The 27,520-nt window shown below is 40.7% G+C and overlaps 1 protein-coding gene across 1 annotated transcript in view; it reads left to right on the top strand.

Moving 5' to 3' along the window:
* The window catches only part of fras1 (Fraser extracellular matrix complex subunit 1), a 515,676-nt gene that overhangs the window by 363,164 nt on the left and 124,992 nt on the right, over nucleotides 1-27,520 (top strand). The window contains 9 exon segments of the mRNA XM_055640301.1: nucleotides 1,078-1,256; nucleotides 6,741-6,863; nucleotides 7,469-7,583; nucleotides 13,534-13,671; nucleotides 16,589-16,621; nucleotides 17,875-18,006; nucleotides 22,018-22,146; nucleotides 23,196-23,443; nucleotides 25,972-26,108. Coding sequence (XP_055496276.1) covers nucleotides 1,078-1,256; nucleotides 6,741-6,863; nucleotides 7,469-7,583; nucleotides 13,534-13,671; nucleotides 16,589-16,621; nucleotides 17,875-18,006; nucleotides 22,018-22,146; nucleotides 23,196-23,443; nucleotides 25,972-26,108 — 1,234 coding nt within the window.

The following is a 27,520-nucleotide window of genomic DNA, read 5'->3' as shown; positions in this document are numbered from 1 at the left end:
GCCTTTGATTTCTCTTTTACCTCAAATACTTTCCTATTTCCCTGATAAGAACTAAAATTAGTATTTTTCTTGATCCTTGTTTTGCATCAGGCATTCCTACCCTTCCTTTGTACATGAAATAATTAACGTTAATTTCTGCCTCTTCGCTAATGATTTGCCAATATTTTTTTTTTGCTATTTATCTTACTGAAATCACCTCATCACTTTGAAAGCATAAGGTATTTTGCATTTTTATCTAATGTAAAAAGCCCTCTAGGTTATTTTGCAATTTTTTTCAGGTCACAAAAAGTCAAACCAAAGGAAATAAAAAGGAAAATATGAAAATGCAGGTCAGGCAGCATCGATAGAGAGAGAAACAGAGTTTTGGCATTTCAGCTCTGATAGGTTATTGAACAAAAACATGAACTTTTCTTTCTTCAGAGAGTTTTTCTGACCTGCTGTATATTAATTGGATTTTCCCTTTTTATTTCAATCTTCCTGCATGCACATTTTTGCTTTTTGCATTTTTTTCCTTTTATATTTTATGCACCTCCCACTAAACAGTTTCTGATTCCTGAATCACCAGTCTCCTAACTTGGGGAAGATCCTTCTTAATTCTCTGAGAGCATCACCTTTTTCTAATTCTGGACTGTGCACTATTTTTTTACTTTTATCTATATCCCTTTCATTATCTATCCATTTGTTTGTTTCAGTGATGGAATATGAGTGCGATTGTGATATAATCCAGAGTCATTTGTAGCTTGTCCAGAACAAATTCTATGGGTTTATAGTATTGCAGATACCAATTTGAAGAAGAAAATGACTGGCTTTAATACCAGCCTCTTTGTTGCCAGCGGGATGGTTTGCTAAATTTCACTTCATGGTGTCAGGGAGTGGACCAGAATTAAGAGTTTTTTGCACGGTAGAAATTTATGTTAGAAGTTAAGAGCGTTAGAAGTTATTAAACCATGCAATTCAGTCCTGCAGACACCCTCCAGTTAGAATTTGTTGGGGGGTTTTTTCACTCTTTGTTTTCAGTAGCACTGACATGCTTCATCTTGCTACACTGCATTTATTAATCACTTTAATCCTCACCAGGTGATGTGATCATCTTGGTACCAATGTCAGCTGATGACCCAGCGGATGGGTGGCAAAGGCTGCCGGAGGGGAAAACAGCTACTGCTATAAACTCCTTTACACAGCAGGATCTTAATGACGGTGCAGTATGGTACCGACATTCAGGAGTAATTTCTACTGAGGATTCGTTCAAGTTTCAGGTATTGTCAGGGTGGATTGAAAATGGTTGTATTTAAACTGCTATTTCTGGTTTCCAAACCCTTTGCTTCACATTATTCAGGCCTACGCCAGTCTAGTGTAGACACAAGGAATTGCAAATACTTGTTTACCAAAAAAAATACACAAAGAGCAAGAGTAACACTCAAGAGTGTCAAACAGCATCTCTGGAGAACATGGATGGATGACGTTTTAGGTCGGGACTCTGAGACATTGTAGTAGTGGGGGAGAAAGCCAGAAGCGAGGTTGCTTCCTCAGACGGGAGCTCCGTTGGATCTCTCTTTAACTGATCCCCCTCTATGAATACTGCTGCTCTCCTGCTCATTTACCATGTTCTGCACTTGCCAAGTTTTGTCCTATCATACCTCTCTTCTAGCTTTCTCCCCTCCACTACAATCAGTCTGGCGAAGAGTCCTAACCTGAAACATCACCAATCCAAGAGATGCTGCCTGACCCGCTGAGTTACTCCAGCATTTTGTGCTTTTTTTTGTAAACGAGTATCTGCAATTCCTTGTGCCTCCACAAGATCGGACTGTTTGCTAATTTGCCAAGTGTGGTTTGGATATCCATTTTAACCCTGTCAGGATTTCCACAGTTCCATAAATCTAATATTTGGGATGCAACAATTTGACTGGCAAATTAATTAAGTTAAGAAATGTCAGGAAAATTCTTGTGAAATGATTCCAAACACCAATAAGGAAAAAATGGAAATGGTTAGAAATGCAAATTGATCAGCATTGAAACAAGATATTCAGGTTTAAACACTTGTTGGAAATTATATGATTTGGTTATTTGTTAATAAGACTAGTGGGGAGAAGGACAAGTCCAGGAATGCTCCACAACTATTAATGTTTCCCATTTAATTTTTAGATAGTCTGCAATTTATTTTTTAAATAACACCAGTATTTTAACATTTTTACTCAAATCTGGTACCTATTTTATTTAGGGAATTAGTCCTCGATTTCATTATGAGCTTTGTTGAAGCTGAAATAGCCGACCACTCCCTCTACATGAATCACCAGCTTCATACATATCATGAAACTACAAAGAGCATTTGAAAATTAACCAAACATGTTTCCTTTTCATCTTTTATGGAACACTTCTGCAGCTGCTGCAACATGAGGAAGACTGAAATTGTGTGCACATTTCTATGCATCTTGCTTTTTGCTGCAACACTTGACTCCTGACTTTTCAGCAGGATTGTGGTTAGCTGTGATAATGATATTTTCAGCAAAATTAGTCTGTGATGGGAATTTCAACCTCAGAGGTCTGCAAAGTGAAAGTTCCTCATCAGTGACAGAAAAGTCAGATTTTCCTGACACCATTCCTCTTGAAACCATTGGAGGGCTGGCACTTAAAACCTGGGCTCTTTGTTTGAATGGAGATCTGTGACCCACACGTCTCTCGTGCAGCTTCACACACGTTCCAGGAATGCTTTTTTTCTTCACAATGTGGTGAGGGCCAAAGTCAATCCCAGGATCATTGGCCTCGGGGGGCTTTCAGGTCATGGTTGCTGTTCCTTCTCACAACTGAATGTTTGTTGCTTAAGGGGCTGTCCCACTTGGGCGACTTAAGCTGCGAGTTTAGAAGAGTTTGCCCTGGACTCAAACACGCAGCATGGTTGACACGAGGTCATATGCGGTGGCTGGAACTCTCCTTCATGCTCGAGGGAGGTTCCCACCTACTCACAGCCTCAGCTGGGTCGTGGAAACATTTTCAGCATATTGAAACATTTTCCACAAGTAAAATTTGGTCGCCATGGGTATTTTTCACTCGTTGTGCAGTGGAATGGGGTCGCTATTTACTTACAGGCAGCCGAGGGCAGCCGTAGGCCATCTCATTCACTGATCGGGCATTTTGATTGGCTCATTAGAGTTTCACGACCTAGGTAAAATGCCCACTAAAGTTTATTAAACTTCTTAAAAGTGTCTCCACTCCTTCTCTTCTCTCCTCTCCCCCCCCCCCCCCCCCCCCCCCCCCCCCCGTCTCCCTTCTCTCCCCCCCCCCCGCGCTCTCTATAGGACTAACTGTACTGTGTGGCAACCTTCCTCTTATCGTGTAGACAGTGCTCCTACGCTGTCCCTGGCCCCCACCTTCATTCGCGTTCATGTTCGTGTGTGTGTGTGTGTGTGTGTGTGTTCGGTAGATGCAACTCGCGGTTCGGTCTATCTAGCTCGCGGTTTCAACGCGGCCGCTCGATCCAGCTCGAGGCTTTCCAGGCGAGTGCTCTTGAGCTTAAAAGTCGAAGACACTCTTCTGTATTCGCAGATTAGGTCGCCTGAGTGGGACAGGCCCTTAACTGCCTCACTCAAAAGATAACTCAAACTCCAAACGGGGGGAGGGGGGGGGGTAATTGGGTCATTTTAACTACCTTTCATTCAGCAGAAAGCAGACTGTATTTCCTCCAGAGTGTGGACGTCCGTAAATGGCAATTGTGTCTTTACTGTCACATCCATGAGAACATCCTGATAGGAGCCACTGATGTTGTTTCGAAGGGTCTTTGTGACTCCCATGAATAATGGATATGCCTCCTGGGGGCACAGCGTCAACTAAACTAGACTAGACTGGACCAGCTGCTTCAATTTTTGGAACCCACAGCAACTTTATTATTTTACGTGAAATGATCCTGCAATCCAATCTTACTAGCAACAGGTTTCAGGCAGCTGTTCATACTTTGGACCAGAAACTTCACTGCAAAAAAACCACAGGGTTTCCAATCAGCTATGAGGACCTCAGCTGTCTGGGGATGACAAAATCTCTTTTATAAATGATTATGTGAAGAATCGCTATTACTTGGTCAGCCTTCGGAATAGAATTTCTATTTTGTTGCAAAACAAATGTAACTTGGCAACAAAGTACAAAGCCATTACAGGTGAGTCATAAAAAGGATTATTTGTATCTTTGTGAGGTGGAGAGGTACCCTGAACCAACATCTCAAAACTGGGGAAGCGATTCTGTTGAACGCAGCGGCAGACAAGCAGGCACGCAGAAAGAAGCGCAGCAACTTCAACAAACCAGAGACCACACACAAATGTGACCTTTGCAACAGAGACTGTCACTCCCGCATTGGTCTCTTCAGCCACAAGCGACGCTGCTCTAGCGAGGTTTGGAGCAAGCAGCCAACAACTAGGAAGCATCACCCATGGTCAGTCATGACTGAGCGGGGCCTACGATAATGCTTTGAAACAATGGCTATTTTTATAAAATCAAATGATCTATTATGACAAATTATCTGTTTGGTGTTTGATTCTGTGAAAGTATTCTGACACATGGAAGTGGCATAAACTGCTCAAATAATTCACAACAGGCACATATTGTGCAGTTTGTATCATGGAAAGATGGCCAGTATTTAACAGTGCGAGGAAGGGTTAGACGTACTGGTTGTTAATAAGTGTAATCAGATTTGCGGGGGGGGGGGGGGGGGGGGTGAGGGGCGAGCGAATGAAATGTTGATGGAGGATGGTGGGAGAGTGGTAGGGGACACATTGAGGCAGAGGCTGGTAGGTGATGGGTAGAAATAGATAATGGATAAAAGTAAACCACACCCATTCCCAATCTCCCAGGGGCTCTCTTCTTTGTTCACCTTTTTCTCCCCCCCCCCCCCCCCCCCCCCCCCCCCCCCCCCCCCCCCCCCCACCACCAGACTCGTTACCCTCCTCCATCTAGTTCCAGGGTAGACACAAAATGCTGGAGTAACTCAGAGGGTGAGGTAGCATCTATGGAGAGAAGGAATGGGCGACGTTTCCGGTCGAGACCCTCTTCAGACTGAGGGTCAGGGTCTCGACCTGAAACGTCGCCCATTTCTTCTCCCCATAGATGCTGCCTCACCCGCTGAGTTACTCCAGTATTTTGTGTCTCTTCCTTTGATTTTGCCAGCATCTGCAGTTCTTTCTTACATGCTCCCATCTAGTTCCATCTCCGTGTCATTCACATATTTAACCACCTGGGTTTCTTCTGCTTTGGTTCAACTTTCCATCTCCTTCCCCACCTAATTACACATGGCCATCATCCCACATTTATCTCATTCCACCTTCCACGTCAGTCTCTACCCTCCCCTCCCCAACCCGGTGTCCTTTGCCGAATTGTTTTTCCCCTTAACTCGACGGCTTCATGTTCCTAGGTACCCATTTCGTTTCCACTTATCGACCAGCCTCTGCCTCCACATTGCCCTCTTCCCTTGCCCCACCTGCCTACATCTACCCATCATTTGCTATCACCTGGATCCACCTGTCACATACTAGCATCTATTGCACCCCCTCCCTTTCACTTCCCTGTACTGGCAATCTTCCTTCTGCACCTTCCGCCCTGTACAGGTCTCAACCCAAAATGCTGGCTATCTTTTTGCCTCCACAGGTTTGGTTTAATTTATTGTCACATGTACTGAGGTATCATGAATAGCTTATGTTGCATGCTAATTAATATGCAGGTTACTGCGCCAATTTAAATTGGAAACATCAAAGTAATCTCTATTGTGGATGCTGTATGCAATGTGTATGTATAAAATAACAGTGAAAAGCAGCTTACTGGCTCTGAATTGTTTATGAAACTTTGTGATGTCGTCACAGGGATTAAATGAGTGTATTTTTCTTTTCCAACATAAACTCCAATAATCCACTGTCTGGTTTGTCAGGAATTCCAATGGTGTGCCATCTGATCCTATTTCCACATCTCTCGGGGCCCCATTCCCACAATCCCTTTTAACACACTCGAGTTCTGAATTCCACATTCCCCTTCAACACACTAGCTTCCCATATTTCCTTTGAACTCGATCATCCGCGCTCTGAATTCACTGGACCCCATCCTGAACTCTATTTAAAATCACTAGGGTCCTATTTCCAGTGATCCCTTTAAACTCACCAGGACTCCATTTCCTCTGCTTTGCTTTAAACTCACAGGAACCCTATTTCCCAAGCTTGCTTTAAACTCACTGGTGCTGATATATTAACAGGAGTGATATGTAATGGTCCGGAAAATCTGCAAGTTCCGCACCATCAAAGTCCAAAAGGCGTCAGATTATCGGAATATTGCGATTCTGGTTATTAAAATTCCAAACAGGATCCATGTTTACACCACTCTGCTCTTTCTGTTGGTTCTGCTGTAAAACAGCCGCATCCCATAAATGTGGGTATAAACCTGCTTTGGAGGAGGTTAGAGTTTGTGACCACAGGTGGAAGGAATGAGAAAGCATTGCTGGGAACAACTTATAGCAGTTTAGGAAATTGAGACATTGCACTCTTCCCATCGACGATTACAGTCACATTCTGCTGTAATGTTTGACTTTGTTACAACTTTGTTCACAGAACACCCAAAAAAAAACAATCAGGCAGATATTGATTTTCTTTTGGATGAATATTAAACTAAGCTGAATTCCATGGAGAAAATGTGTTTTTTTTCTTTTAAACCCTTTTATATAAACATGGCAATATCATTTTTTGAAAGAGTCACTCACCAGTGTTTATTTATTGCAGGTTACAAATGATGCCAGGACTCATATTGAAGATGAAAGCCATATATTTCAAATTGGAATTCTGCAGGAAAGCAAGGATGCTCCGCAGCTCGCACCTGGTGTTATTACCCCTCTACAAGTCACCGTAAGAATCCCCTACGTCTGCTTGAGTTAAATTTAGAAAATTCTCTGCAGGACACTCTCACCCAGGGAAGGTGAACAACCCCATTTACTGTGGAAAACAATGCATGGGGAGAAAGTGGAGTTAATAATTTCAAGACTGATGACTTCAGAATCCGTTGGGTAATTTTTGGCTCTGCCACGCAGGCAGAAAGCTGATAAATCCCCAGTTTAATAACAGCAATTAAGCAGTTTCTGCAGAGGACTGGTGACCAGCTCAGGTGGCAAGATTGAAGGTGACCTCTACGCTGCTTATAATCACTGCAGAATGCAGGCTCTCTTTTTGAAATAAGCATGAGAATTTCTTAAGCTCAGTTTTAATGGCCTTATGATTGTGTGCAAACCACTGGCCAGCTTTAATTGTAATTATAGTTTCTAATATAAATCAAATTCCAATGCATTTTGGGTTTAATCGATACCGAGTTTTTTAACTCCAAGCATTATTCATATCTATTTTGATTTTAGATATTTATCACTGAAACGTGATCATCGTATTTGTTGAAAATAATATATATGTGGAACATGTACACTGCAAAATACTTGTGGTTGACTAGCTCTTTTTTTTATCAGGCACTAGAAGACAGAGTTACAGTAATCCAGGCTGCACAGTTGTCCTTTGTAGACAGAGACACACCAAGCCAGGATTTAATCTACAATATCACGGTTCCGCTGCTCCCTGAACATGGCAAGTATTAATAATACCCGCGGTGATGAAAAACTTCCCCCTATTTTTCATTTACACAATTTTGCAGCACACAAATGAAATATTCCCCGCTTGTGTTGCTGATGGTCATTAATTTGTTTATTGATTATGATGGTGAAGGATCAGAACAGTATTATACGTTTTGATGAAACAAAATGTCAATGATTTCCACCCCCCCACCCCCCTTCCCAGCCAAAGCTCGATCCTGCCATCAGAGTATCTAGTTGAATTCAGTGGACCTCTCTTGTATTTTTTTTAAACTCGGGTTGTGAAGAGTGTTTACAAAAAAGTATGATCCATTTTGAGGTCTTCTGGGAATGCAACAGGGTGGCCATTTCCCACAGGAATAGAGAGTATGTTCTCACAATAGACTCCTACATATTGGCGAGAATAAGCACAGACTGGGTGATTGTCTCACTGAACACCTTTGCTCAGAACGCCTTGGGCCACACGATCTCTCGGTTGCCAAATATTTTAACTCCCATTCCCATACAGACCTTTCTGTCCTGGGACTCCTCCACTGTCTCAGTGAGGCCTAACGCTAATTGGAGGAACCGCCTCATCTTTCACTTGAGTAGCTTACAACCCAGCAGTATGAATATTGATTTTGCTAATTTCAAGTAACCATTCCTTGCATTCCCTCTCTCTTGTTAGTTTCACTTTTCTTATCCTTAATTTTCACCTCTTCCTCAGCCACCAATGAACCTTTGTGGGCTCTCTGGCCATTGGTACCATCTGCTTTGTTTTGTACCTTTTCATACCTCTAGTTTCCGTCTCCCCTAACTCAGTCTGAGGAAGGGTCTCAACCCGAAACGTCATGTATTTCTTTACTCCAGAGATGCTGCCTGACCCGTTAAGTTCCTCCAGCATTTTGTGTCTAGATTTCCATTGGGATTGCTTGCTGGTATATCAGAATGTCTGCTGAACGACAAAAGCAGCTCCAGGGTGAAGATTAAACAATGCTTGCATTCCATTTCCTGTTTTTTGTCCAATTCCTATCAGAGTACGACCGGTTGATCCTTTACATCATGTGAAAATTTGCTACTTAAAAATCAATTGTGTGATATGGACTGGAGTGATACTGTGAGCTAGAATGAGTCGATAATGGCAGGTTTCTCTCCCTAACGGATCTTAATGAACCGGTCAGGCTTTATAACAATCAGAAAAATCTGGAGAAGTGCCCCAACTCGAAACATCACCCATCCATTCTGTCCACAGATGCTAGCCGACGTGATGAGTTCCTCCAGCACTTCATGTTTTGCTTATCATTATCAAGCTGTGTTCATAGTTTTAAAAATATATTATTTACTTTGATGTTCTCAAGTAATGTGACCAAAATTACCCCAAAAAAAGCCCAAAGTGTACAGAGAAAGTAGGTAGCCAGGCCGTTAAAAGGGTGCAGCGGATTCACTTTTACCCGACAAATTTTATCACCTTAATCTTTCAGTTTCTGGTTAATGTGGCTTATTTTCCTTTTAAACATTTTCTCCAAACTTGAAAATACAGCAAATACTGGAAATATATATATATTTTTTAATCTGGAGAAAATTCAGCAGGTCAAATAGCACCTGTAGGGAGAAAAAGGGTTTTCAGTGTGTGGAGGTTATTCAAGCACGGCTGAACCAGGAAATCAATCCACCAATTCCACACTGCCATAAGGCATTCCATTAGACCAGTCCCATTTCATTCTCACCACAATTTTACAATCACCTCAAGCCTGACCTTCAGATATTGGTAATCTCATGAATACGTCAACTATTCATAAAATATTCTTGATGTTAAAACAGCCCTAAATCATTGCACTTGGATCCATGAAGTGTAAGAGAATTGTAATGGTATACAATGCATGATTGCTGTTTATAGACAATAGGCAATAGGTGCAGGAGTAGGCCATTCGGCCCTTCTAGTCAGCACCACCATTCACTGTGATCATGGCCGATCATCCATAATCAGTACCCCATTCCTGCCTTCTCCCCATATCCCTTGACCGCTGGAGTTCTGGACTCCCCCAACATCAGCAACATGTTTTCTGCCTCTAGCATGTCCAAACCCTTAATAATCTTATATGTTTCAATACGATCACCTCTCATCCTTCTAAACTCCAGAGTATACAAGCCCAGCCACTCCATTCTCTTAGCATATGACAGTCCCACCATCCCGGGAATTAACCTTGTAAACCTACACTGCACTCCCTCAATAGCAAGAATGTCTTTCCTCAAATTAGGGGACCAAAACTGCACACAATACTCCAGGTGTGGTCTCACTTGGGCCCTGTCCAACTGCAGAAGGACCTCTTTGCTACTATACTCAACTCCTCTTGTTATGAAGGCCAACATGCCATTCGCTTTCTTCACTGCCTGTTGTACCTGCATGCTTACTTTCATTGACTGATGAACACGGATCCCCAGATCCCGTTGTACTTCCCCTTTTCCCAATTTGACACCATTTAGATAATAATCTGCCTTCCTGATTTTGCTACCAAAGTGGATAACCTCACATTTATCCCCATTAAACGTCATCTGCCATGCATCTGCCCGCTCGCCCAACCTGTCCAAGTCAACCTGCATTCTCATAACATCCTCCTCACAGTTCATACTGTCACCCAGCTTTGTGTCATCTGCGAATTTGCTAATGTTACCTTAAATCCCTTCATCTAAATAATTGATGTATATTGTAAATAGCTGCGGTCCCAGCACCAAGCCTTTTGGTACCCCACTAGTCACTGCCTGCCATTCTGAAAGGGACCCGTTAATCCCTACCCTTTGTTTCCTGTCTGCCAAGCAATTTTCTATCCATGTCAGAACTCTACCCCCAATAACACGTGTCCTAATTTCACCCACTAATCTCCCATGTGGGACTTTATCAAATGCTTTCTGAAAGTCCAGGTACACTACATCTACTGGCTCTCCTTTGACCATTTTCCTAGTTACATCCTCAAAAAATTGAAGAAGATTGGTCAAGCATTGTAAATCCATGCTGACTCTGACCGCTCCTGTTACTGCTATCCAAATGTGTCGCTATTTCATCTTTTATGATTGACTCCAGCATCTTCCCCACCACCGATGTCAGGCTAATTGGTCTATAATTTCCTGTTTTCTCTCTCCCACCTTTCTTAAAAAGTGGGATAACATTAGCTCCAATGAACAGGAACTGATCCTGAATCTATATAATATTGGAAAATGATCACCAATGCGTCCACCATTTCTTGAGCCACTTCCTTAAGTACCCTGGGATGCATTACAATTTTAATCAATGCAAAATCCACAAAGAAAGTTAACTTGGCAAATAAGCCTTGGGTTGGAACGGGGAATTGTAAGAGGGAAATCCGGCTCCCAGTGGTCAAGGTCATGGATGAGGTTCACCTTTGAGCATCGGCTCCTGGGTTTATTGGATTTGGCCTGCGAGAGGTTTCATGCCATGCCAGGGGCTACGGTTAAGCTCCCGTACAGGTTTAAGTTTATTATTGTCACATGTTCTGAGGCACACGGAAAAGCTTTCTTTTGCCGACTATCCAATCTAATCAGGTAATAATATATGTAAATACAACCAAGCCAAATTCAAGTACAATAGATGGAACAAAGGGAAAGATACAGAGTGCAGAATATAGTTCTCAGCGTTGTAGCGCACCAGTTCCAGAGACAAAGTTCAATTACTTCATCGTGGTAGAGGTGAATTGGACAGTGCCATAGCTTATGAAAGGACAATTCAGAACCCTGATAAAAGAGGGGAAGAAGTTATTGCTGAGTCTGGTAATGAGTGACAAGTTTCTGTATCTCCTGCATAACGGTCATAGGAAGAAGAAGGAATGATCTGGTGGGACAAATCCTTGGTTGCTTTTCCGAAGCAGCGTGAAGTGTAGATGGAGTCAACGGTAGGGAGTCTGGTCTGTAGATGTGGTCTGGTCAGGGTAGATGTTGTGATATTTTCCACTAATAGGAGATCTATGAACAAAGGGGACAACGCTACAAAATAAGGGACCAGTCATTTAAAACTGATGTGCAACGCAATTTCTTCTCTCATAGTGTGTTGAATCTCTGAGATTCTCTGCCCTTGAGGATGTGGAGATCAAGTCAGGAGAAATATTTAGGGTAGAGATAGATAAATATTTGAAAGATTGGGAACTAACATAGAAGAGGAGTGGAGCCAGCACAGATCATGTTAAATGTTGATGACTTGAGGTCTGGTGGACTACTCTTGCTGGTATTGTCCTGTGTTCTTGTGTAGACATCAATATACAAGTGTACCACCTCAGAAAAAAATATTTTTCATACACCACTGAAAACCCAGCCATGCCCATCCAAAACTTTAGTTCATTGAATTATAAAATGGTAATAATTATTTCTGAAAGAAAGTGTGATTATGATATTTTGATTTTTAACAACATCTCCTTGTAAGCTGCAACTTATTATTTGTGTGGTGTCAAATATATTATTAAATTTAAATTTAATGGTTTCCTGGTGTATTATCTGTGAATATTCTTCAGTTTAATTGGCTGTTCTGTCTGCTTGATGATATTGCCGTTGCTGGGTAACAGAACCACTGGGACTGATACCAGCTCTGAAAAATGTAATCCATATCTCGGAAATCTCAAGAGTTTCTGAGTCAGCTACCTTTCAGGTTAACATTGTCACTTTATTGCAGACCAACTTACACAGCTATTAGGAAAATACCTTAAAAAAATGTTTAAGTGAAACAATTTATTTACAATGCACGGCCACATTACTGCATTAGAATTGGCTCATGGATTTCAAGATGCAAAAGTGTTCGTAAATGTTCTTTTCTACACCATTGATTGTGTTCTAATTTTTCACGATGCTCCCTTCTTATAAACCACAGCTTAGAAATTCATTGATACGGTTGAATTTTTCAAGAACAAAACATAGTAACAAATATTTCCAGTTCATACTGTAAGTGCCTTGTTGATCATGCATGGGCGACATTGCTCCCCAAGCAATCAATGCTCATTTTGGTAAATATACAGTAAGTCCTTCTGGGAGCCACTGATTAGATTAAGTTGAAAGAGGAAACGCAGTTTCGATCACTCCTGACCTTGCCTTCTTTAGTGATTCATAATATGTGTGGCTCTTCAATTAATTCACATGGAGACACACAAGAATCTAAATCAGGTTCAATAAATGAGACTTTATAATTTTATGCCATATATCATGTCCAGCAAGTGAAATAAAGGAGGAAATATGTGAATAAGAGAGACATTTGATGGAAAGAAAAGGTGAACAAAAAGTTTTTTTAAATCTTCAACATTTAACATTTGAAGAGTGACAGTAAACATTAGACAATAGGTGCAGGAGTAGGCTATTCAGCCCTTCGATCCAGCACCACCATTCACTGAGATCATGGCTGATCATCCACAGTCAGTACCCGTTCCTGCCTTCTCCCCATATCCCTTGACTCCACTATCGTTAAGAACTCTATCCAACTCTCTCTTGAAAGCATCCAGAGAATTGGCCTCCACAGCCTTCTGAGGCAGAGAATTCCACAGATTCACAACTCTCTGGGTGAAACTCCACATTTGTAAAAAAAAATTTACAGACCAGAGAAGTGGTCAGGCAGCATATCATACCATTAAACTTTCATTTATACTTGAATAGTTGGGTTATTTTGCTGGACATTTAGAGCTTGGCCAGTTGGCAAATGTCATAAAACCCCTCCCCTCTTGTGTTTCGACCTGAAGCCATTGCTTGTTTATTGGTGTTGTAAAGCTTATAGAGAAGCTGGCAAATAGGGTGATAATCTACAACATGTTTTACTGCACATCAGCAGATGCTAGATGTTGTTCCCAGTTTACTTTTAAGACGTCTCACCATTGTGCCTTCATCTGAATTCAGGTCCACAGCACATCTGCTGTGATATTGTGTGGGTGGTGTAATGTTTTGTTTCATTGTTCTATAAACGATGTGTTGCTTTAATTCAGGTACGCTTGAACACTCTGACAGCTCTTTCTTCCCAGTTACGTTCTTCACTCAGTCTGACATTGACAGTGGGAAGATTCTGTATCGGCCCCCAGAAGCATTGTTGCATGTGCAAGGATTATTCAAGTTCTCTTTCACTGGTAAGGAACATTGTTCCATTTGTGTTGCAAAAATGTTCAAGCACACATAGATATTGCTGTTTATTCTGTGAGTTGCTGCAGGCTTTTACCCCATAAAATCAATATTTCACACATTTTGAACAAAGATATGATTTACACACTGAAAGTAAATATCAGTTGGAATTAGATGGTGTTAGAATTTTGACCGTGGTCATTAAAGTAAATTAAGCTTCTTATTTGTGAAGGAAAGCTATTTGCTGTGTGACAGAATGCTACTTTACTGTTGTTAGTTTAAAAAAAAAAATTTAAGCCATTAAACATGAACAGGCTTCACCATGTTTTACCACAGTCACATTTTCAGTTCCATTAATAACTGAAAGAATGCATATCTCATTAAAGTCACTTTTTACTATAGAAGGAAACATTTTTACCTGTTACGATGCCTAGGCATCCAGGATCAATGAGAAGGCGCATCTGAAAACTGGATGTGTAAATTCTCATTCCATCCAATTAAGTAGAGACCATCTAATTAACTGGGCAGAAACTTGTGTGCACCTGATTCAAGGAGCAGAGTTCCTCTCCTGCTAATTAGCATGCATTGTGTCTGGGTAATCATCACACCCAATCATGCACATCATCAATCTTCTGCAAAAATATGCTACTTACAGCATGGACTTTGCACCAATCAAGTTTGAAAATCCTATTGTTATGGGTTAATTGCTCCAAAGCAAGGCATCTGCAACAGTAGACTTTACAATATTAGAACAGAAAAACAAGGATAAACAACGTATGTATAATTCATTCATCATACAGGAATACATTGACAGATACTACAGCTTTGTCCAAATTTATACAGATGCATCAAAAGATTCAGTAGATAAAGTAGGAGTAGCATTTATTGTACCAGAATTTCACATCAAAGTAGGGAAGAGGATCAATAATGAGGTCTCAGTATACACAGGTGAAATGATTGCAATATTGTTAGCGGTACAGTGGGTCGAGGATACCAGGCCTTTAAGGACAGTTATTTGTTCAGATTCAAGTTTAGCAATAAAGAGTTTACAGCACAGCCATTCAGACAGTAGACCAGACATTTTGATTGAAATACAACAAACACTATTCAGAATTCAAATGATGGGGCTTACAGTCGTATGTTTATGGGTACCAGCACACATTGGCATTAGAGGAAACGAAATGGCAGATAAGGTAGCAAAAGAGGTAACAAAAAGAAGTAAGATTGATTTAAGTATTAACATAGGTAAAACTGAAATCAAATACATTATTAAGCAAAGACTGAAGGAAAGATGGCAAAAGCAATGGGAGGAAGAGCAGAAAGGACAGTGGCTCTACAGAGTCCAGAGGAAAGTGGGAGAAATGAGATGTGCAGGAAAAAACAGAAAAGAGGAGACAGTAATTTCAAGAAAAAGATTTGGACACACTGGTCTGAACAGTACACTTTTTATAATAGGTTGGCATTATACAGGCAGATGTGAATACTGTGGGCAAGAAGAGACAATAGAGCATGTCATTATACATTGTGAGAGGTATGAGGAAGAAAGAAGACAAATGAGTGAACGATTCAGAAAAGAAAAAGTACAATTTGATTTAATAGATATTTTACAAAAGAATTCATATAAGTGCTATCAAATCCTATTGCTTTTTCTCAGGGTAACCAATTTGTTCGGAAAGATATAGGTTATTAGTATATAAGTTATAATGTTATTTGATCCACACTCCATACCAGTTGGTGGCGGTAATGCACTAAAAAGTTGTTTGCCAACCGCCAAAAAAAAAACTACATCGAAGATAGAAGAAGAAAGCAAGGCATCCTTGCTTCAGCCTTATTAGGAGTCATTTCACTTTCAAATTCCCACATCAGCAATCATTATAATACTCTGAGCGGTCTGACATACTGGTTTAGAAGAAGGACGAGATTGTCCAAGTTAATGATTGCTTGTAGGGGTGAAACTTATTATCAGTCTCACGCAATGGTGCACAACCTTTTACTGGTGTGAGGGCCAGATTTGTAATCCAAACCCTTACACCTGTCGGGCAACTCATGTTTTATTTCAACCATACTTAGCCACTTACTGATGTTTTTTAGTCATACATAAAGACATGAATGCCATTGTTTAGTTGCTCCACTTACCGCCTCCTCGTGATTTCCCTCGCTACTTCCCCTCAGCTCCTTCACCACAACTGCTGTACTCCCTCACAACCGCCTTACAACATCCTCACCCTCTCCTCACTGCTCCCTCACAACAACCCTGTTGCTCCACGCCCCTCCAGCAACCTGCACTCTCAGTATGTCCCTGAAGTTCCTTGCATACAACTCACAACTTGCACGCAATTTTTGAAAGCACTTGAGTTATCTTCCATATGTTGTGGTCAAGGATGTCTATATATGGCCCACTCAATGAAGCCCCTGAAGTATGCCGTGCACCACAGTTTCATAAAATTGGACCATCCACATAAAAGCTTAATCTTAAACAGTCAAGATGAGAATGCCAACAGCAAATCTTGCAGAGGTGGCTGGCATGGTGAAAAATGAAGGGTGGGGTAGCAGTCGCTGGGCAGATTGGGTAGGTCGAAAATGTGTGGGCAAGAATGAGTATAACAAGGCCCGGCCAGGCCAGCCTGGACCATCCCAAGGTCAGGTGTGGCCCATTAGGCTGGAATTGTGAAGCACTGGTCCAAGTAGGATCATTAGCCAAATCCAAAAGGTGAAACGCAATTGTTTGACTCACTGGATGACAAGGTCACCACCGTTTAAATCCAGAATGTTTATTTATTTGTTAAATGTGTACAGTTCAGATCATTAAAGTACCCAGAACTGTGAACCGTTGTTTGTACTGTGGTATGGTCGCATTTGTTTAACCCATTTCCGACAGTGGGCGTCTCTAAGCGATGTAATGTGAGTCTGGTTTTATTCTCCTAGGTCTGCCTGAATCGGTGAACTTCTTTTTCACAGGTACACAGTTCCCTAATGTCCACTTTCCACAGATTGGCTCATGAATGGATTTCTAACATCCTCAGCCAAATCTGTCATAGTGGCTACGAGTCCTGCCCATAACCTTTCACAACTGATGTAACAGTATCATCTCCGTCTTGTGCCTGCAAGAAATCTGGAGCGATGGTTATCGGATAAACTGCACAGGGAATCTGCAGACTTTCAGGGATTTTCATGCTTGCCTGTCTCCTAATACCTCATCCTCTCACTCATATTTAACATTAACAGTGGAATGGTCATCTTATAGTTGAAGAACTTAATATTCTTTAAAAATGTGATTAGCTGGCAAATCAAGGAATCGCTGCAGTTAGCATGTCTCTTAATCCTCCGATAATTAATCCAGAAGTAATGACTGCTTTGGGTGCAATCGGGGCTAATATACAAGCACATCATTCTTTGGGTTTTCTAATAACATCTTTGCATGGGTGTATAAATTAGGATTCAAGTAGAACCAATGTAGCGAAAGCTTTTCAAATCTCTTTATTTCAGTATTACCTGTTCTCCCTGTCATTAAATGCTGAATTTGTTTGGGCACTGCATTTGCATTTTGAAACGAAAGAGAAAAAAAAAATCATACTTAAATAAGTGAAATGGTTGACATAATTACCTCAGGTAAAATCAGTGCATTTCATTCAGGTGAATGACATAATTATTTCTGTCATAAAATAGTTACATTGCCTCTTATTTTGTGTCCCATCCACTTAATTAAGAAAGTCAATGAGGATAAGGCCTAGTTAAGCCAATACTAGCACCAGTTGATGACTGGTGTTGACCTGGACAGAAGTGCTTTGTATGGCAAGCAACCTTGCTTACTATTTGAAATCACGAGCTCTGTTCGTAGTGAGAATCACATCCTCTCCCTCCACTGCCAGCATACAGAATGTCTGGAACATCATAAATGCAATTATCTGCTTTGTTATCATTTAATAAATTGTAAATTCCCACTTCACTTTGCTAAATAAGAAACTTACGAAATCACACCGCTGGATCATTTAGCACTTTGCATCCAAATGAATTGTTAGTCAAATCTGACAGACAGAAAGAACAGAAAATTGGAACACCTGTTTTCAGTAGTGTATGTAGGAAGGAACTGTACATGTTAGCATGAGAGTACTGGAAGGGATTATAACATAATCATTGCCCTGAGTCATGTCTGCCTGAGGTTGACTTGAGTTAACTTGCAATCTTACAATGTTTTGTTCATTCTTCCACAGTTTCTGATGGAGAACACATCTCCCCCGAAATGGAATTTATCATACATTTGTTGTCTACCAATCAACAGCCTCCCATTTTTCAAATATCTGAACCTTTCATTGAGGTCAGTCAAGGAGGTAGAGCAGCTGTAGGTAAGACATGCCCTAATCTGGCCTACACTATTTACTTGCTTTTTATCTGTCTAAAGTCCAGAATATTCCATAGCTAAATTCTGGGCCTGCAACTCTTGCTGAATCTCTGTAATAGAAGGTGAACAACACTCAATCAACACTCAACTACAGGCAGGTGGCCCTGCGTCATAGTGGTTTGGGTTACAGAAATTCTCCCTGATGGAATTCCTGAATCATAACCCCAAAAGATCTGAGCAACAGAATAAAATTCTCATTTAAGGAATTTATGTTGGGTGAAACTAAAACACCAAAACCTGAAAGAAACAACAAATGTTATCAGTTGTTTTCAACTCTTACCTCTTGATGCTTGCACAGATAATAAGGTTTCTAAGCACGATAGGTTCATTTTGGAGCCGAGTAGGGTTTTTTTTTTACCCGCTGAGAGATTTCAAGAGTCAAGAGTGTTTAACTGTCTATTGTACCGAAAACGGAATAATTAAATTATACTTGCAGCAACATAACAAGTCTGTAAACACAGTACTCATAGATAGTGCAATAAACAAAATAAAGATCAATCAATTAAAAAATAAACAATATTAGTGCAAAACAAAACCCCCTAGCGCAACCAATAGTTTAGTTGGTGTTTGTGGTGTTCAATAGCCTGATGGTTAATGGGAAGAAGCTGTTCTGGAACCTGGAGATCACAGTTTTCAAACTCCTATGCCTTATTTCCAATGGTAGGAGTGAAATGAGAGTGTGGTCAGAGTGGTGAGGATCCTTGATGATGCTTTCTGCCTTTTTGAGGAAGCACTCCAATAAATCCAATAGGGAGGCCAGTACCCATGATGGACCGGCAGCATTTACTGCTTTGTGTAATTTCCTTTGTTCCAAGATGTTCCACTTGCTGTAACCAGTCATTATGCTCTCTATCGTACACATGCAGAAGTTCAAGAGAGGATTCATTGATGGACTGAATCTCCTCAATCTTCTGAGGAAGTAGAGGCAGTGATGGGCTTTCTTTATGACTGTGTCAATGTGTTGGGTCCAGGACAAATCTTCAGAGATGTGCACATCTAGAAACTTGGAAGTTGTTGACTCTCCCCACCACTAACCCGTCGATGAAAACAGATTTGTGGATCCTTAGCCTTCCTCTTCCAAAGTCAATAATCTTCTTCTTGATTTTACTGATATTGAGAACAAGGCTGATGTTCTGGCTCCATTCAATCAGATAATTGATCATCCTCCTATATTATCAGTAATTCGTCCAACAACAGCTGTGACATTGGCAAATTTAAAGATGCAGTTGGAACTGTGTCCGGCTACACGGTCATTGGTATAGAGTGAGTAGAGCATGGAACTGAACGCTTGAGGCACCGCTGTGCTGATGGTTATTGAGGAACAAGTGTTGAAGCCAATTTGTACTTATTGTGTTCTGTTGACGAGGAAGTCAAGGATAAAGTTACAAAGGGATGCACAGAGACCCGGTTCCCTGAGCTTAGTAATAAGTTTGGGGGGGGATGATAGTGTTGAACGCCGAGTTGTGGTCTATGAACAACAGTCTGACATATTTGTTGTTATTGTCCAAATGATCCAGTGTATACTGGAGAGCCAATGAGATTGCATCCCCTAGCGGTAGACAAATTGTAGTGGGCCCAGTTTCTTGCTTAGGTAAGAGTTGATATGCGCCATAACCAACCTCTCAAAGTACTTCATTACCATGGACGTGATCTGCAGTCTCTTGAGTTTCCTAGTATAAAACATTAATTTGTCATTTAATGTAACCCAGTATTAACCTAATCTATACAACGCTCACCGTCACCACATGTGATAAAATGATCAGAGTGAAAAATTCCTTTTGTGCATTCCCGATTCAAAGCTTCAGTGCTTATTAATTAATCTGTTTGCTTAGCATTTGACCTTTGATGTTCAGACATTACATTTCAGAACATTGACGATCTTTTGTATGAGAAGAGTTGGACTATTGTTGGTATGAATTTTGATGCAGAGGTGTAGTATGTGTAAAAGCCTCCATGTTTATTTCAAAAACATTTTTTTTTTAATAAGCTTCAGTCATGGTAGTAAATTAACATAGCAGATTGGCCACCTATTGTACAGCTTGAGAAAGGTAAACAAAGGGGCCCATGTTAAATGAGATATATTACTTCCTCTGTGATAATATCAAAGATGCATCCCCAATAACTTTCAAATTGAATTTCCTGTAATTTAGTCATTTTAACTAGAAACATCATTGCCAGAGTGATAGTAAAGTGCCTTCTTCTCATAAAAGCATTTTTCATCTAGATCAATAATGAGCAAGTCAATGATTTCTTAATATGAGCCATCACTCTCTTTTTTGCCTGTGTTTTGAAATGAAATGGAGTCATACAGTACAGAAAGAGATCCTTCAGCCCGACTGGTCCATGACAACCGAGATTTCCCATTTTAGCTAGTCCCATATCCTGCATTTGATCAATTTCCTTCTAAATATTTCCGAGGCATGTACTTGTCCAAATGTCTTTTAATGTTATTTACCTGGCTCAGCTACTTCCTCTGGTAGCTCGTTCCCTATATATACCCACCCTCTGTGTGAAAAGATTGCCGCTCACATTCCAATTACATCTCTCCCCGCTCACCTTAAAACTAAGCCATCCAGTTCTTGATTCCCCAGCCTTCGGGGGGAAAACACTGTACAATCACCATATCTATTCTCCTCATAATTTTCTAGGATCTGTAGGATAACCACTTAATCTCCTTCTCTCCAATGATTGAAGGTTCTCGACTGCCCAAATTCCTTAAATCTCAGTCCCTCGAGTCCTGGCTTAATTCTTGTGAATCTTTTCTGCACTCTTTCCAGCTTAATGCCATCATTCCTATTGCCGGGTGACCAAAACTGAACACAATATGCCAAATGTAACCTCACCAACTTCTTGTATAACTGCAACATTACATCCCAATTTCTATACTCAATGCTCCTACTGATGAAGGCCAGTGTGCCAAAAAACCGTTATCACCACTCTGCTTACCTGTGGCACCATTTCAGGGAACCATGCACTTGTATTTCAAGGTCCCTCTGTTCTACAAAACTCCCCAGGGCCCTACTGTTCACTGTGAATGTCCTACCCTGGTTTGACTTCCAAAAACGCGACACCTCGCACATATCTGAATTAATCTCCATGTGCTATTCCTCGGCCCACTTGTCCAGCTGATCAAGATCCCGTTATAATTCTTGATAACCATCTTCACTGTCTGTGACAGTACTTATTTTAGTGTAATCTGCAGGATTACTAACCACGCCATGTACATTCTCAACAAGTTGTGAATATAGGTGTCAAACGACAATGGACCCAGTTCCATTCTTTAAGGCATACCACTGGTCACAGACTTCCAAATAACAATCTTCCACCATCAACTTCTGCTAACTACCATCACACCAATTACAGTATGTATCCCATTTGGAAATCAGTTAAGGCCCTGTCCCACTTTCCCGAGTTACTCACAAACTCTCCTGAGTTTTCCCCAAGTCGCCACTTTACAGGAAAGATGTGGATAGGGTGCAGAAGAGGTTTACCAGGATGTTCTGTGGATTACAAAGCATTAGTTATCAGCTGTGGTTGGACAAGTACGCATTGTTTACTCTGGAGGCTGACGAGTGGCCTGATAGAACTTTATAACATTAAGAGAGTCAGAGATAGAATACATAGTCAGTCTTTTTGCCAGGGTGATACTGTCAAATACTGGACGGTATAGCCTTATGGTGACAAGGGGAAAGTTTAAAGGAGATTTATGAGATACGTTTTCCACACAGAGATTGGTAGATGCCTGGGATAGGTTGCCAGGAAAAGTGGTGCAAAAAAAATGACAGCAAAGTTGAAGATATACTGTATTTTGTCAGGCATCTTAACAGGCAGAGAATACAGGCAGATGGGATTAAAATTGACATCATGGTCAGCACAGACATCGTGGCTGAAGGTTCTCATTGTGTTCTGTGATGTGTTCTATTATCTAACTGCATGACCCTGTTACTCTGCTAAGGTTTGAGCCAGCTGGCTGTCCGCGATGCAGACACGTACCCCGACGATCTTCTCTTTGAACTGGTCGAGCCCCCTCACGCTGGAGTGCTGATTAAATCAGATTACAGAGAGGCAGTGGAAATGGTGAAAGGTGAGTCGCAATAACAGCCCTGGATGATGTTCTCTCACTTGGAGGCACTGAGGACGGTTGGATTGACTGTGCTGCTATCCTTGTTGAATGGCATCAACGTGATTAATGTGATTGGCATCCTGGCTGAGAGCATTATTCACATGGGTGGTTTCGAAATAATGTAGTCATTCCCTAGTTTAGGTTAGATGTATATACCAGGATAGGGTAAACATATTTATGTGCATTTGTGTGATTTTAGTGTGTAGGAGCAGCAAATTATAGTCATGCAGTGTGAAAACAGGCCCTTTGGCCCAACTTGCCCGCACTGACCAACATGTCTCATCTACACTGCTTCCACTTTCCTGCATTCGGCCAATATCCCTCTAAACCTGTCCTTTCCATGTACCCGTCTAATTGCTTCTTAAACATTGTGATAGTCCCTACCTTCACTACTTCCTCCGGCAGCTCGTTCCATGCACGCACCACCCTTTTTTTGAAAAAGTTACCCCTCAGAATCCTATAAAATCTTTCTCCCTTCACCTTAAGCCTATGCCCTCTAGTTCCTGATTCCCCTACTATGGGCAAGAGACTCTGTGCATCTACCTGATCTATTCCTCTCATAATTGTATATACCTCTATAAGACCACCTCTCATCCTCCTGCGCTTCAGGGAATAGAGTTTTCATTCACTTCTGTCACATTTCCTCCCCTATTGGAAGTGATTGCTTGAATGTACGATCACGTGAGCTCTACATATGGGAATTCCTTAAGTCATCCATTGCTCTATTGATTAAATGGCACATCACGCTAAATGAATGCAATTTGCAAATCTAATATTGCCCATTCTGCAACAAGATTACTATTTGTGTTGAAGAATTCTTCTCCCTGCAAAAGTTAACACTTCTATATTTCAGTGATAACTTGGCGACATATTCACATCACAAGTAATAGTTTACAACCAGTTCATGAATGGGGGTATTACAATTATTAATCATATTATTCCTGAATGGTTTTATCATGCGGATCTTAAATGCTTAATGACGCTCTATGTTGACGTCTCAATTTCTGCAGGAGAAACGTTCATGCATGATGATGTGGTACGAAATATACTTCATTATGTGCATGATGGCAGCCACACCACAGAGGACAGCATGCAGATCTTGGTCACTGATGGAGTTACCACGGCAACAACACAGCTGGAAATTCATGTCTCAGGCACAGATAGTGAGGGACCCCGACTTGCACCGGGGTCTTTGCTAACTATTTCCGTGCCAGAGAAAAGCTCTGAAACTATAACAAGATCTCATCTGGCATACACTGTAAGTATATCATTCTTTTCTGATGGATAACCAGTTCTTCTTCAGCTTACTGCTCTATACTACACATCCATCTTCAACTTTTTTATAAAAACCTAAATTAATTATTTGTATATATTTGTTCGTCAAAATATTGTTCTGATTTTCTGTAAGGTAACAAGAATGATAGTTAATTTTTCGTGGCTGTAAAACTTCTTTGAGTACTAATTACTAAAAGTCCCTTTTTGTCCCGTCTGTGTGCTGCTTCCAATGTCTCATCTCTCTCATCTTGTCTTTCCTTTCCAAGTTCCTAACTTAGTCTCTTTCTATTTGTATCTTTTATGCAGCAGCTTTCACATACTTTTCCAGTATTTTTCAGTTATTCTCCATTAGTATTAATTGTGTATTATTACAATGTTACCTCTATATCATGTTTCCCAAAAATGAAATTTTTTGTCCATTTACAGCACCACTGTCCTGGAAAATACCTCTAAAAATCCTGATGCCCCCCCCCCCCCCCCCCCCCCCCATTCGGCCCTTTCCCTTGAGAGAAAACGGAGGAATAGATAGTATAAGGGTACCTTAGCCCCTTCACCTCCTTTGAATCCATACCCCCTAAATCCAATTATGCAATAAATAAGGTTCTAACTCCCTCTTGACCTTAGCGCTTCGAACGGCCTGAAGGACCCTCTGCGGCAGAGAGCGGTTTAATAATTCACACACTCTCTATGTTTTAACGTTCAAAAAAAATCTTGGTTTTAAAAATTTCCCCCAAAATTAAGCTGTGAAACCCTTGTACATATGTTTACCTGATGGAAAATCCAAAAAAATAAAATTGCCCCCCTGTGGGGCGTACACCCCACGTTGGGAACCACTGCTCTATATGTTTGCCATAAAAAATGAAATGTCCATTTACAGCAAAACTGTCCTGGAAAATAGTAGTAAAATAGCAGTAAAGCCCCCAGTTGGTATCTTGCCTTGTACTCACACCCGCGAATCCATCGTTGAATTCTTCACCTAATTCAAGTTGCAATTGACCGAACAAAGTACTACAAACCAATTTCTTTATTGCTTCCCATTTACGAATCTGCACCAAGTTTCATTACATCCCTGCACCCAGCAACCTTATGGATCTGGCATGGCAAATTAGCATTTAGATTTCCTTTGCATTCCTAAGAGCAAACTTCTCTGCCCATGACACTCACTTGGTAATCTGCCCAAGCTCATCCATTGCTCAGGAAAGTCACTAATGGAATTCCACCTCGCACCGTATTACAATCTCAGCATTAGGGTGCCACCTCACCTGAAATAATTCCATGTGATTCCATGCTGAATGCATCTGCAGCTGTAACTGTTGATTTAATATTTTCAGGTTTTCTGGAATTATAAACATTGCTGAAACAATCAAATAATACGAAGTGATGTAAAACAATAGAATAACTAAAGGAACTGAATGTAATTTAAATTCACGGTACCTGCAATGATTTGGTAGTTTACATTCCAAACTGGTTTAGAAGGACAGAGGGAGTGGTGGAAGGGTGTCATTTTGGGTGGAACCTCTGTTGTATGTATAATAGATAAATGACTTGGAGAAAATCAAGATGGTTTGGTTAGGTAGTTTGCAGATGACAGGAGTTACGGGCAGTGAAGAAGACCGTCGAGAGGATGCAGCAGATTATAGATTAGGTAAAGATATGGGTGGAGAAATGGCAGATGGCATTTAATCCAGTCAAGGGTAATGTTGCACTTTGTGGAGTCAAATGGTAAAGGGAAAGCATACATTTAATGACTGGTCTCTTAACAGCATTGATGTACAAAGGGATCTGGGTGTCTTGGTCCAGAGCTCCCTGTAAGTAGCAACATAAGATAATGGTAAAAAAGATGTACTGTATATTTATCTTCATTGATTGGAGCATTGAATAGAAAAATCAGGAAGTCACATTGCTGCTTTATAAATATTTGGAGTGTCTGCATTTGGAGTATTGTGTCACCCCTTTAAAGAAAGGATGAGGTGGCTTTGGAGATGGCATAGCAGAGGTGTACAGAATGTTGGCCGCCCACGTTAGATAGCATTAGCTTTAAGGAGAGGTTAACAAAACTTGGCTTTCTTTTTTTTATATAATTTCAAAAGATTAGGGAAAAAGAAGGTTATGAAAATTATGACATAAATAGGATATTCAGTCAGGATATTTTTTCCAGGATGCAAATGACAAATACTGGAGGACCTAGCTTTAAGATGAAAGGGGGAAAGTTTAGAGGAGATGTGGAGGGTGGTCTGTGTGGGGTAGGGGGGTGGAGGGCATGTATTTTTTACACAGTGTTAAGTGCCTGGAACTTACCACCTGGGGTACTTGTGGAAGCAGAAATCATAGTGGTGTAAAGACCTTTCAATAGGTACATGAAAATGCTGGGAATGAAGAGAGGTGGTGATGTCCAGGCAGAAGGGATTAGTTTAATTTGGTATTATGTTCAGCATACACATTGCGGGCTGAAGGGCCTGCTCCTGCGCTATGTTCTATATTCTACGTAACCATGTTCCTGTCCCTCTCTAGGATAATAATTCAGCTGATAGTAAAATCCGGATTCAGTTGATCTCGCTGCCCATGTATGGTGTCCTCACCAATCGGCACATGGAGCTGTTGGAATTTTCAACATTTACAATGGAAGATATCGATAACCAAAGAATTAGGTAAAATGTTCAGTTTATAAGCCACAGTTCTCTTCATTCAATAAAAAAGAGCTTCATGTTGCCCTCATTTTAATATCCCTTTGATAAACTAAAATGAAACAGATTAATGGTTATTATTTCTATGATGGTTATGTTGGTTCAAATTTAAATCACATCCTTGTCTTATTGCAGAATTTGTTGGCAGATTCCCCAGTCGTAATGTGAACGACCTTTGTGCTGAGCTTACAAGTGATCTAAATAAATATGAAGCCACAGTATTAATTGTGAGTGGAGTTAATGGTGTGAATATGACCTGAGAGTGGGCTGTTGGGGTGGGAAACTAGATATGACTGGAGAAGGCTGGAAAACAAGAGAGGTCAGGATATATTTTTGGATTAAAGTAAGAGACTTGTAAAGTTACCAAAAGGTAGGTTAAACCTGGAGATTGGAATGATGCTTGAATTTGGTAAACGATGACCAAGGAGACCAATGGAAAACAAAAGGTAGATGCAGCTGGCTATGGACGTAAGATAAGTCAACATTTTTTCAAATAGATAATACAAAAATAAATAGTCTGAAGAACGGTCTCGACCCGAAATGTCACCTACTCCTTTCTCCAGAGATGCTGCCTGAGCTGCTGAGTTACTCCAGCATTATGTGTCTACCTAGGTGTAAACCAGCATCTGCAGTTCCTCCCTACACACTGAATAGTGATAATAGTGTTTTACAGTAGGCTGCAGGAGAAATGTTTTAATGTTTAACAAAGATACAGCAGCAACACTTAAAGAAGTTTGTTCTTCTGCAGGGAGATACAAAACAATTTGGAAATAGTTACGAATTGAGATTATTGAGAATAAAGGATTTAAAACAAATTAGTATCAGTGAAGAAATAGTACTGTGCTGAATGGCTAAGACTTAACAAGGACAAATCCACTGGTCCCTTTGGCCTCCATGCTTGAAATTAGGAGTGCAACAAAGTGAGAGAGAGAATGTATTAGTTTTAATCTCTTGGGCGCAACATGTGGCTTTGGACTTGAATTCAAATCGTTTGATTAAAAATGGATTAATATGTCAACCAAAATGAAAATGAGAAAATCTTTATGAATGTTTGCATGCTGGAATGATAAAGCATAATGGATGCCGGTGCTTGTTATCGGGATAAGTTGAAGTTTAAAGTCACGGAGTGGACTGTACTAATTGGAGCCTTTGTCCCAATGCTTCAATAATGTTGTTGGTGTTAACTTTTGGTTCATGTGGAATAAAAAGGCTAAAGGATCAGGGAATTTTACTGATGCCTGACAGAACATATAAATCAGGTCAGAAGTAGGACTGGTGTGATTTGTGCAATGACGCAGTACTGACATGCTGAACGCAACACATTGGAAGTGACTGTACTTTAGGCGCAAGAAGAAAACTGATGACTTCAGATAGCA

This window comes from Leucoraja erinacea, chromosome 1 (genome assembly GCF_028641065.1).
Source record: "Leucoraja erinacea ecotype New England chromosome 1, Leri_hhj_1, whole genome shotgun sequence".
Taxonomy (NCBI): domain Eukaryota; kingdom Metazoa; phylum Chordata; class Chondrichthyes; order Rajiformes; family Rajidae; genus Leucoraja; species Leucoraja erinaceus.
The sequence above is the reverse complement of the archived record's forward strand: the minus strand, read 5'-3'. Positions and strand labels throughout refer to the sequence as shown.